Below are 13,524 nucleotides of genomic sequence, written 5' to 3'. Positions count from 1 at the left end.
GTAAGGCGCATTGTTGGTTCCTTGAAAAGAAGCTCTGGACGCTCGTGGTGCTGGTGATGACACTGATGCCATCTGGTACAAAAGAGAACCGCAGGAGGAAATGAAACACTTATAGCATGCTTTTGACTAGTTGCCAGGATGTGCAGACAGTTCATTCTTAAAAGCGTTCATCTGTGATGTCTCCCCTCAACCATTGTGAACTCTCTCCCTTGAAATGGTGCATTCCCCTGATGTAGAGTCACCCAACCCTAATCCTCCTATATCCACTGATGAATCCCAGCCACACACACAGTAGGGATACCGCCTAATTGAATTTCCCTGGTTTCAATGAACACACACTCAAGACCTGCAAGTTCCAGTCCTTGCCTTTGATAAGCAAATGACCCCTATGGAATTGAGGTCACAGCCTGCGAAAACAAGAGTGAGGGAGAGAAAAATAAAGTCCCGCACTCAGACAACCCCAATATCGACTCACCCAGGATTGAGTCCAATGATGTTTACCCTGTGTGTGTTCAGCCCCTGTTGGCTCAAGGGGGAAATAACGTTGTCTTTGCTACAGATTACAATAAAGCACAATATAGTAAATATTGGTGTGTCGGGGGGGGGGGTGTTTTTGTGTGTGTGTGTTTTTGTGTGAGTGTGTGTGTGCCAGTGCATCTAGTAATAGCGTGTATTGTACTTCATTGCCTGAAGACTTTGCAACAAGCTCCATCATACAAAAATAAGGTCAGATTATTCATGAGCTCAGCCACTCTGCATCTCTTCCAGTCTTTTTTATTCCTTCCGTTTCATTTGTTGAAGTCTTGAGGCAGAACAATGTGTTTGCTTTGGTGTCTCTGAGCCTGAGCCCAGAGTCCACAAGCTCGGGTGCTTTTACGGATTCTCCATTTAGATACGAGCTCTGTGTTCTCTCTGACTTCAACACAGATTGAACACAGGTTCAGATGAATTTTCATTGGGAAAATTCATCTGAACCCTGAACTTATTTGTAGACTTACCTTTATTTATTTTTTGCCTTAGGTTTTGCCTCTCAGGCAACATAGTGATTAACCTATCTAATTACTGGAGGTTGTTTGGACTGTATGCAGCCTGTACGCAGGCACTACTGAAAATTGCTTCAAAGAGCACTGCCTCCTTCCATGCGTGTTTTTTCAGGTTAAAAACAAATTGTTTTTTATTTATGGTTAATGTTCTCCAAAGAAGACATTGGAATCAGAGGACATTGGGCAATGCTCTTTATACGTTAGATGAAAATACTACATTACTTATCATGAAGTATTAGCTCTCTATCAAGGAAACTAAAGATGACTTTAACTGAGGTTAGGGCATTGATAAATCATCCAAACCAAAAAAGGAACCAAAAATGACTGTGACTGACAAGCTGCCTAAAATCAATTTTACTCCAACATGTTACCAAAGTTTTTGTGACCTTGTTCCACAGGAGGCAAATAGGATTTAGTAAATGATAGTAGTAGTAGTAGTAATAATGCAGCAGGTGACAATGCATACCTTTTGTTTACATTGCGTAAAAGTAGCAGTTAACATAACTTTTCATTTTAATGTGTCCTCCCCACGTCTGAAACCCAACCAAAGCACTTGAAGGATGTAATCACAGGTTTTTCTGATCACAATATAATTTCAATTGTTAGAAATTTATCCACAACCCGTCTACATTTCTTCTGCAATGTTCCGCATAAATAACACTAAGAGACCAGTCAACACCTTTTTTATAAAAGAGGTAGACCAGTCTGAGGCTCCTGAAGTTTTTAGGCAGTTACAGCAATCTAAGGCCAAGGATAACTTTGGCTTGGATACCCCTTTAATGAAAATAGTTCTCTCCTCTTAATGCCAGTTATGCCATGTGGTCAACTTATCCATTAGAGTTATTGAATATCCTCAGTATTGTAAAACAGCTATTATAACTCCAGTCCTTTAGTCTGGAACATCTGACCAGGTCTTGAATTATAGACCAATTTCAATTTTACCTGCACTCTCAAAGGGTCTCGAAAAAACAGTTGCCAAACAACTTGTTGATTGCCTTGAAAGTAATCATCTCCTTCACCCCAAACAATTGGGGTTTAGACCACGGTACTCAACAGAGTTGTCAAACTGTTACCTCACTGAAATGATAAAACAGTCATTAGATGAAGGCAGTGTAGTGGGAGCAGAATTTCTGGACTTGGAAAAAAAGCCTTTGATACAGTAAACGACAAAATCCTTTTAAATAAATTGCAAAACTGTAACTTCACATGATGATGATCTTGAACAGAATCTAACTGATCTAACATGTAGCATGTCCATATTGACATATTGCTCATACATTTAAACATTAATATTTGTATTAACGATCTAAGCAGCTTAGAGGCAGCTAAAAGCGTGCCACCCGGCGGGGTTTCAGAGGTTTTATACATCCAAAGAACTTCTATAAACACCAGACCAGGAGACCTGCGTTTATTTTGCCAAAATGTGTTCCCACACCAGGCCAGTAAACAGGGTAGGTGGCTATTTGGGACTCTGTTATTAATTGAAGATTTACGGTATTTTAGTCTCATAGATACATGAAGGCAGAACCTTCCATAAAGTGTAAGTAAAAAGAAAAGAAATGGTAGGTAACACTAAGAACCTGATAATTAATTCATTGTTAATAAGTAGTTCCTGAATATATGAGTTACAGATGATGATGGAGAATTACTAGAGAACAGACTGGGAGATATTGTATTAATAATCATTACATAATGATTAGTTCATAATATCATACTTGACATACTGACCACTTTCTCCATGAGTAGTTTCTGATTAACTCTGAATCAGCCTCTGAGTTTATTAGCTCATTAGTAACTCTTTTTGAAGTAATGTGGGGGGGTACACAGTGGCTGATTCAGAGTTAATCAGGAATGACCCATGAAGAGAGTGGTCAGTTTGTCAGTTCAGAGATATTTATTAGCTAATCGTTACCTAACAATTTGTTAATGTATGTGGACTATTGCCAGTTGAACGTTATAGAATCTGTAGCATGAATGTTCACATATAGTTTAAAAATCAGTTTAGTATGTGACACAGCAGGTCATTTGAGGATAGAGACCTTTTGATTAAACTAGGTTGTTTGAAAAGAAAAGACCAACCACAATAGAAGGAAACTTCAAATGAGTCATTAGAAGTTGCAAGAACCAGTTGACCGGGAAAGGATCACAGATAGGCAAAATAATCCGGGAAGTGTACGCAGTCAGTAAGTGGACCCTGTTTCACTGAGAATGTTCCTGGCAGGAAACCAGGATTGAGAATAACAGGAAGGAGCATTAAGAGTTGCCAAAATCATTTTGTTGATTATGGACAACGGGTAAAGCTGTGTTTTTACCTAATAAGGATTTAGTTACTGCGCAATTTGTCCATCCTCTCGAATCATCCTGACAGGTGAAAATGCCCTTTAAACAAGACTAAATTCTTTAATGGATATGCCTCCCCCGCCCCCGACCTTTTGAAGAATATTTAATATCTGAAGTCATTTTTAATCTGGAACAGAAGTGTTTTGTCCTAGCATTTTATTTGATCCCTTTATAAATATTTCACCTTTTCTTATTCTGTAAATAAATATCATTTAATAATTTGTAATCAGTCTAATCGATTATTACTTTCTCTGAGGGGAAACTAAAAAGTCACATTTGGTCTCTCTATCTGTTCTCTAGAAACTTTCCATTATCATCTACTAGTGGTTCTCCAACTTTTCTGTCAAGCCCCCCTTTAGAATCCAAAAAAGTTCATGCCCCCCCATTCCAGCAAAAGTGGATTTAATTTTTATCAATCATTAACAATATAATAAATTATATAAAATATATTAAATATAAAATATAGGCGACTGAAATAAACAAGATTCAAGTTTTGTTTGTCACCACATGAATCATATTCATGCAAATTTAGGTCCACCCAACATCCACACCCCCCCTGAAGTTGCTCTACGTCCTATCCAGAGGGGGCCAGTCCCCCAGTTTAAGAAACCACTGAACTAAGTAGTCCTCGATTCTGAGATATTTAGGAGCTACTTAATATCAGGTCATTCCTGATTGGTACCTCACTCTTTCCTGAGTAACTACTTACAATTTTTTGTACCGTATTGTAAAGTGTCACAGCATGGCTTGTTAAGAAATCCTTTAAAATCACTCTGTCCAGCACAAACATTGTAGTGACCACTTTAAAAGGATCCTAGGAAAAGGACCCCTTTATTGATATCGTTATGACTGTATGTAAATGTGTCTGTGTGCAAGCATGCATAATTATGTCTGTCAGTCCCACTTCATTGCGGTGTAATGTTACAACAGTTGGAGATGTGTATTTTCCAAATATTATGGTAGCAGAGTAAGTTGCCCCATTGCACTCCAATAAAAATAAACTCACCAGGGTTCCAGCTGTAAGCCCAGAATTCATACAGTGTCAATCACATAATCGCCCTTTCAAATTTTTAGAGTAATTTCACTGAGGTTTGGGATATGAGCTCATTTATAAATGGGCTGCAGATCAAACCGACAGCTGGGGGAATCGTGTCATGTTTTAATTATCATTTAACAGGAATGTTAAGTGTATGCTCAGTACCATGCAAGAAAGGAAGTGTAAATTTCCTCTTACTCTTTTTAGTTCCCAACACCTTAGAGGCAGCTGAGTGTACTATTATAAATCGATATTGATATAAGTGTCATATTCTACAAAGACACAACTTCCTATGAATTGATAGTGTATGCCGTATCAGTCATTTGTGAGTGATACAGCCATCCTCCATATAGAATAGACATTGGAAAACAACAGTAAATAGCAGCCTGTCCAATCATTATTAACTGCTTTAAAATTACAGTCCTATTTTGTTCACAAAGTGATGAGATTATTTTGTCCTACTTATTAATTGAAGTGAAATTGGACAGAGTGACTCACAGCAGTGTTACTGGAAGGTGTCAGACACAGAAAGCAGGTAATTATGAAGACAGGAGGAGATAAGGAAACAGAATGCAATTACCCTGGCAAGCAGAGCTTCAAATTGCTCCTCTTAGGATTTCTCACCTCAGGTTGCTATTGTTCATGCTTTGCATCTCTATACTGATCTTGATTCCTTTCACCCTCTAGCTCAAAGAAGAAGGAAGGTTTGCATTAATCAAGTGAATTTCTACTGTAAGTAGAGCCATACAAAAACACGGCTTATTGCCAAATTTCAACTATACTTTCTCAAATCATTTTACGCACATAAAGTGCTGTGAGCTCAGTCTAAATCAGGGCCATCAAATGTTTTCAAGGCTGTTAACAGTTTCACAGAATTTAGTTTCGTTCAACTTTTAGGTTTAAGGGCACGGTTCAGATAGATTTTCCCTGTCTTTGTCCGCCATACTACAACTGCACTATTGTTGCAGTCATGTCCCCATATATAACATGCATTGCCTGTTTTTAAGGATTTTATTAATGACTAACACATAAAAGCAGATATACACATAAGAAAATGTATATAAATTTAAAAATTCCCTCTCCCAAATCCCCTCCCTAGTGTACAAGAGATAAATTGCACATTGCTGCTTGTACTGTAAAATAAAATTATATGTAACCATGAAAAAATAAAATATACAAAATGTAATTGCAAGAATAAACATTGTCCTGCGGTTGCATATGTAGAGAATTCGAACGTTGTTTCTGTTGTATAAGGTACGTGTTTTTATTTCTTTAAGAAAGCCAAATACTTCCATGCTGCTGTTTTTGAAGGAAAAAGGACAGTTTCTTCTGCTCCATTTGCTCAAACTCTGTAGTGCCCATTTTGTTCCTTTAGCCATTTGTTTTAGCATTTAGGTGCTCTCTCAGTCTGTGTCTCACACTCTCACTCTCACCACACACACACATATTTGACAGAAGATCTCAAATTGAGAGAGAGAAAATTCCTCAATCTAGTCTTTTTAATCAAAATGCCAATATGAACAGACAAGCACATTTTCTCCTTTTTGAATTAGCTGGGAGTAGTAAAGTATGTACAAGAGCATGTTGGTGAAATCTTGCACACAGCACGGGGTGTTGTTGATGCTCAGAGTGGCGCTTCAGGGCTGGATTCACTGCACATGTACTCACATTTACTGTGACTGTATATAGCAAAATGTACTCCATTTAGGCTCCAATACACGGGGGGTCTACCAGTGACCCTCAGCTTCTCACCGTGTGACTGCCGGCAATGGAGCCAGTAAGCTTCCCTCCCCGACAGTTCATGTCTTTGCTGGGCCAGCCTACAGATCCATGCACTTTGGCTCAAATTGTTTACTAAAAATTCATTTTTGATCTGGTACTCTATATCAGTGGAAGTGCTTTTTGTAATTGCTGTATAGGTTTGATGGCCTGATAGGTGCCACTTAGTCAAGCTTCAGTTAGTAGCTGGAAATGATCATTGCAGACAGATCAAGTATGTGAGGGGAGTGCAAGAGTGTCCCCAAGTGCTTTTATGTAAATGGAAGTTGAAGAGCGGCTCTTCGTCGAGACTTAAATATACACTACTGTAAATGCTACTCTGTCTTTGTCAGGGATGTGTCCTCTGTTAACTGTTGTTTGTTCATATGAAAGGTTCAACACACCTCTCTCCAGAAGACCCCAGAGAGAAAAGGTGAGGTGGAGGGAGAGCTGGAAGCTGTAAGAAAATGTGGCAATCTCTTCATCAGAGTACAGAGAAAGTAGGACACATCGTAGGGATCAAGGTCGTAGCTCAATATATAAAAAATACCTCTGGATTACACAGGTCCCACATAAGAGGTTGAAGGAAAATGAAATGAATGATTGCTTCTCAAATATCAAAAATAAGACAGGACTCAGACAACATTATATTGTTTGGACGATTTGGCAGAATGGATTTTGTCCCAGTTTTGCTTTGTTTAGAGAAGGGTTGTCTTTACTTTCTTATTGAAAGGAACTGAAGCTATTTTTGCCCAGCGTTACAGCAGCATCACTAATATGAACACTGTTGTGGAAATTCATAGATCCCCCCCCACCATGGATTTAATAATAGAGAAGCAGGTCGTACTGAGTATTTTTGTTTTAGAGTGTTTGTTTAGCGCTTCCGTGTTCCTTCCCAATTGTTGCTGTTTTAACGCCCTCCAAATTACACCAAGGATAGCTGTGAGGCTCTCTTCTCATTTTCCTCAGTTAACAAGCACTCTGTTTATATATGATTATGCTTCTCTGCTTGTTTATTCTGCCTGGCTTTTTGAAATTACTTTGCCGATTTAGTTCAAGGTACAAAATGCACTAAAGGATTCACTTTGGCTCATTTGTTTTCTTTCTGTGGAGAAATATTTATGGTCATGTCAGCCATCGCTGCCGTCAAACTAGCTGATGGGGATAAACCTGTGCTCGTTCAACTCCCCTGTTTAGTATTTTGACGCTTATTCCTGTGTTTTCTTTGCAGCACTGCCAGTCATGCAGGTGACAATTGAGATTACCAGACAGCAGGTGGAGAAGATCTTTGGTCTTGACGAGTACTGGTGTCAGTGTGTCGCCTGGAGCACCACCGGAACCCAGAAGAGCCAAAAGGCGTACATCAGGATTGCTTGTGAGTGCATCATCTGTGTTATTACAAATGTAAATGGTGCTTCTATATTATATGTCAGTTTGTAACTGAGAGGACACTAGCACATTTTTTTCACATTTGGTGGTTGGGGAGGGACTAACTTTCAATCAACAATTAGCCCAGAGGCAATTATGATCTGATGCATCACAGTGTATTACTGTGATTACAGTTTAGTTAAATCATTATCCTGTGATTCTGCTTATAAGAAGAAAATATCTGACCCTGGCAGGCAGAAATGAAGAGTAATACATCTGCTTGAAGGCAGTATTTAAAAAAAAAAAAAGACATTTTTTAGTATTCATGAGCGTATCTTTCACTGGATACAGTACATCAGCAATGATCCCTATGAAAGTAACTGGAATAAAAACAGATTTGAAATTTATTGCTGTGCAGCAATCATAAATCTGTCTAGGGAACACAGACACATCCCTCGCTGCAGCCTCCAAAGCTTTATTAGAAGAAGCTATTTTACATTTGAGTATTTTAAAGCATTCTGCCTATTAATTCCCACATAAATATGCATTATTCCAGACAGAGCCCAACGTAGCACCCTCTCCAAACAACCAGACGTTTTGAAAACACACATTCATTATCCAACCTTGTTTGAGAGCTCAACAAAGTCAGTTTGATGTAAGATAAGGACACACACGCTTCAATAATGATGTGTGTGCATGCACGCACTGGTTCACATTCACTGTATTTTCATGCACAGACATAGACACTTGCATACTTGCATCTTAAGTTTCCTCCAGTCCCATTTTATCAGCTTTAATTAAATTGAATGTCGTGAAAGTCTCCGCTTGTCTTAACATTTATCTCAGTATGATTGGTCAGGACAGGCTGAACATCTGTTTAAAGGAATTCAACGGTGGCCCACAGCCGCACCCCTTAGCCCCTCACAATACAATAACACATCCTGAGTCAAAACCCGGGGTGAACGCATCAAATTTGTGCCAACCTGCCAGCTATCGGTGGCCTGTCTTGCTCGTCGGATACAAACAGCCTTGCACTTATTTCCCCTTGTAAGAAATCAGCATTGCCAGTTTTACCTGCGTAATTGACAGCTTGGGCTTATGGACAAATATATAGCAGGACTCTGTGCAACAGTAAGAGTATTCAATGAGACGTAATGTGAAGCTCCATGCGGTCAGCCAGGCTTGCAGGAGCTCTTGTCCAGGCGCCTCAGGGCTTTGTTTTCGTGTGGCTGCTCCAAGCCCTCATACAGATGGAAGCTGGAGGCTGCCGGATGCTGGAGAGAGGAGAGTGGGTGGGAGGGGAGGAGTGAGGGGTAATGCAATTGCTTTTGCTTGATGCCGGGCCCCTCTGGCAGCAGACAAGCATCTCTGAACCAGCCAGGCAGCTTGTAATAAGCAAGATGGCTGGTGCCACCGATCCTCGTGTGGCTTAGGGGCCAACTGGAGTGCGACAGGCTCAGCAAGGCCATGGGTGGATATTTCAAGAGTGGAATATTTTTAAACATCATCAGGCCAGGTTTTGTGGATAGAAGTATATCATTCAAACCTCACAAGCTCTTACAAATATCCTAATTGGTTGTTTCTCCCTGTCTTTTTTTCCTCAGACCTGAGAAAGAACTTTGAGGAGGAGCCGCAGGGTAAAGAGGTGGCATTGGACCAGGAGGTGTTACTGCGCTGCCATCCCCCCGAGGGAGTGCCACAAGCCGAGGTGAGACACAGATACAGAAGATATTTATAGGCCCACATATAGCATCCATTTACCCTTTCCTCACCAGGAGGACAAAGAGCAAAAAGTTGCTTAGGATCAGCTCCCCGGCATGTCTCCCTGCTCCACCAGGGAACAGATAACCCTGTACGGATAAATTACACCTCTAATTATTCCCCTATATTGATTTATTATCACTCTTACATCTCAGAGAAGCCGTATATATCACGTTGTCTCGTCACATCACTCAGGATAGGCTTGGAAGCTTCACTCTCCATTTGGCATCTCTAAAGGCCTATCCATAATTAATGGGTCTATTTTCCTCACTCTCTCTCAATCTCATTCTCTATCTCTCTGCCATCTCATGTACTATGTCTCTCATACACTCTCGTCCTGCTCAAGTCTCTCTCTCTCTCTCTCTCTCTCTCTCTCTCTCTCTCTCTCTCTCTCTTTCTTTTACTGTGTTCACGTCTCTTGTGGTGCGTGTCTGTGTTTAGAGGACCAGACTGGGGCCAGCTGTTTCACCTCGTCTGCTGCATCCTCCCAGTCCCAGATAGGCACTAACTGCTTTAATAACAACACAAGAGGAGGTTAGGCCAGCCACTCAGACAGCCCAGAGACCAGGAGCAGCAGACTAGCCAATCACAGCTCGACAGTGTAGGGAGAAATAGGAAGGAAGGTGCCAACTGCAGTTCAAAAGAAAAGAACATCAGAGCAGAAGTCACCACAGGAGAAAACGGGGATAGCGCACAAGAGGAAGAAAGCCCAATTATTCGCGGCATTGCAACTGGCAGTAATACTGACAACAATGCTGCCATACCGTAGATACACTCAAGACGAGATGAGGTCAAGTGAGAGCAAGAAAACAAGCAAGCCAATCTGATAGTACACCAAAAAAAGGAATGACATCATTTTTGGCTTCTGCAAGAGAGCGCAGAAACTACACAAAGCATGATTGGTTTCACTCACAGATCACCAGCAGTTACAGAGGTCTCCAGCAGCTACAAAATAAAAGCTTCATTTCCCACACAAAACGAGAAGACATATTAAAATTAGAATGGTGTATAGATAAATTAATTCCATCTCAACATCAGTATCACACCAGGTTACATTCTTTTTGGCAGTTTGATTGCATCAAAAACAGAAATACCTCGCCGCTTTTCCTGTCCATGTATCTCTAATACACAGCATATCTGGTCACTGTAAAACTGCATGGGAGGGGGGAACGGTTTCTGTTCAGTTGCAGTGAATTTTGACAGCTGAAACATTTTTTCAGGTGGAGTGGCAGAGAAACGAGGATGTTGTCAACCCAGCAAGTGACCCCAATTTTTTCATCACGGCCGACCATAATCTCGTCATCAAAAAAGCGCGGCTGGCGGACACAGGCAACTACACGTGTGTGGCCAAAAACATTGTCGCTCGCCGCAAAAGCACCTCTGCCACGGTCCTAGTCTATGGTAGGTGAAACTTCCTTCAACAGGTGTCAAAGCTGTGTACACGGTAGCCATTGAGAGGTCTGAGCTCAGATGATCCCAAGCTTCAACATATACAAACCATACAAACATAAAAACAGCTCTAATGAATCATGCTTGCATGTTGCTTCCGTTATCCCACATTTCCACATTAACCTTTGCCTGTCCTCATACATGGAAGATACCTGGGTGTACTACTTGTGGTGTTAATGATATATTCAGATTCTACAGTGTAGTTTTAAGAATAACCGTATGCAGTGTTGCACAAATGTGACCTATATATAGTATCAACTTGCGTAGGTCAGCTCTATTTTTCAGTAATAGTAGTAATAGATTACATAAATAACTACATGAAGACATAGTAGTGGATCTGCACATTAATTAGCACAACTTAAAATGTTATTGGCAGCCATTCTGCCAAAGCTGGCAGTCTCTAATCGCGGGGCTGCCATCCTTCTCCTCCTCTGTAGTGAATCCAATATGAGAAGAGAAATTGAATTAAGTGCAAACTGTAAATAATGTCTTGGCTTGATAAGCAGACTGATCTTTATTAAAATGCAGAGAAGCAGCATATTTTCTATCACAGAGGGTTCCTTGGGTACTGGCACGCCTAAAGTTTTGCATACGTTACAGCTTTACTTAAATCTCAGCTACATGCATACAAGAGGTGGAAATCACGTGGGAATGCATCATGAAAGCAACTTTGTGTATGAGAAATGCATAATCTGGTGCAAATTCTGCCACAGGTTCTGTTTTTGTTGAGGCTGCCAGAAAAAGACGATGCTGCGATGTGTGATGAGAGTTCATGTGTATTATCTGACGTGTCAGTATTGCACAAATATAAAGCACTATGTAGAAACATGCATACCTCTTTGCAGAATTTGTTCTGCTGTAAAATTATTTTAATGATTCTATCTATTTAATGATCTATACATTATTTTTATTTCACAAGGGATGCACTGTATGCATATTCCTTGTGAAATCAACATCTCAGTGGGAATAACTTCATCAAAATATAATCTTATGCAGTTCCCACATTAGTTTCCCTTTTCGGCTAACAAAAGCGCTCAATGAAATCTCAATGGATTTTAGGGTGTAGGATGAATTCAAATTCAGAAAACATGGACATGAAAAAAATTTTGCCATATAAAGAAATACACGTCTATAGAGTAGAGAGGTTAACTAGAGTGAGAAAACGCCTGCATGTATTACATTTGATTTGTACTGTATTTTTAAAAAAACATTGTTGTAATATGTAAAAATTTAATGGATGATAACAGAGATCAAGTATTTAAGAGTAAGAGTATTTAAGATCATAACTAAACAATTAATTAGTTATTAATTTCCTTTTAGGCTAATTTAAAAAAAAAAAAAACATTGTGCAGACCCTGGAGGACGTTTGAGTAGTGCTTGTATCGCTGCAAATGTACTTGAAAATTGAGGCATGTGCGATTTCATGGTGAATGGTAACATGTCAACTTGGAGCATGCTGTCAAAATAAACATTATCATACACTCTTCCAAGCCCCCAGCATAAAACTAAAGAAGTGCAATTGTTCTTACTGTTGATTATAATTGATTAGCTTGTTGTTGAAAGACTTGCTCTGCAGATGGAGAAATGTAAAGTTGAAATGACTGTGGAGGCAAGAGCATTCCCACTTTATTGTTTGCCTTTCTTGTATTGTCAAACAATAATTTTCACTCTCAGACCAGCCAAATTGTGAACAAATTGCTGGGGGCCTGCATGTGCAATTGTATTTCTTCCCATCACTCTATGTGCTTGACAAGATGAGAAATGTTACTACCATTGTAATATTAATTGAGGTTAAATCACAGAAGAAGTGGCCTTGTTTATATAAAAAAAAAAAAAAAAAAGACATGTCCCTGCTGTTCACTTACAATGCTCTATAGCAGAAAATAAAAATTAATTTACCTGAGAGGATCACAGTCCACCTGATCTAGCTAGCTGTAGCAAGTCATAATAAACGCTACTTTTCAAAGGGGGTTCAACAGGGGGCCAGAGATGCATTTTAACAAGGCCTGGCTGGTGTGACTGCACTCTGTGCTAAGAGGTAATCAGGGGCCGAGTTGCCTGGCAATTTACCTCACCGCGGCGGGCAATCAATCGCATAGAGAGGGCAAGGAAATGATTCAGCCACGACAAGCACAGGAGAGAGTTAGGGGGAAATTAGGAAGGGAGTATGTACAGAGAAGGAACGGCAATGCTGTTCAAGTCAATAAATCAGGAATCTCTGTATCTTGTAAGCTGTGGCAAACACAGGAGATACAGGAAGGACCTGACTAGGATTAACCCAGCGTGATGTGATGTAATCAACTGCCATGATCGAGGGATAGGGAAGCAATTATGTGCCAATAGACTGTTAAGGTTCAGAACATAGGCACTGATTCAGCAAGTGGCTGAGTTTTTTGAAAATATTCTTTAAATTATACAGTGGTGTTCCCTACAATTCAAAGAGTACTTGAGTTTGAAGAATGGCATGTAATGATGAAAATAATCTTTATTTATAGAGAATTTTTCAAAAGCCATGTTACAAAGTGCTTCACATTTAAAGTCATGTAATGGTGTGCAATCAGTGGTGGATGTGCTGTGAAGGACGCATTCTGAATTACTGGAACAGCCATGATATATTTATTTTTCAGTAGTGTGTTGGCATTTCCAAGGATTAGGTGTCGTTTTTTAATGCATTTATGACCATAGACATTTTGCTTTAAATGGCATTTCTTCTATAATGTCTTGCGTTACCTTGGTAAAATTTGGAGGGGTATTGAAAATGTCCACTAG

General features: G+C 39.8%; 1 protein-coding gene across 4 annotated transcripts in view; it reads left to right on the top strand.

Moving 5' to 3' along the window:
• Positions 1-13,524, top strand: part of unc5a (unc-5 netrin receptor A) — a 133,325-nt gene that overhangs the window by 83,934 nt on the left and 35,867 nt on the right. For all 4 annotated transcript variants that reach the window (XM_038699996.1, XM_038699997.1, XM_038699998.1 and 1 more), the window contains exons 3-5: positions 7,409-7,552; positions 9,150-9,253; positions 10,527-10,707. In XM_038699996.1, coding sequence (XP_038555924.1) covers positions 7,409-7,552; positions 9,150-9,253; positions 10,527-10,707 — 429 coding nt within the window. The remainder of the gene's footprint in view (positions 1-7,408; positions 7,553-9,149; positions 9,254-10,526; positions 10,708-13,524) is intronic.

Source organism: Micropterus salmoides, unplaced genomic scaffold (assembly GCF_014851395.1).
Source record: "Micropterus salmoides isolate LMB-PRFRI ecotype aquatic unplaced genomic scaffold, ASM1485139v1 Ms_hic_scaffold_5, whole genome shotgun sequence".
NCBI classification, from domain to species: Eukaryota; Metazoa; Chordata; class Actinopteri; order Centrarchiformes; family Centrarchidae; genus Micropterus; species Micropterus salmoides.
Note: the sequence above shows the minus strand (reverse complement) of the source record. Positions and strands in the feature narration are given on the sequence as shown.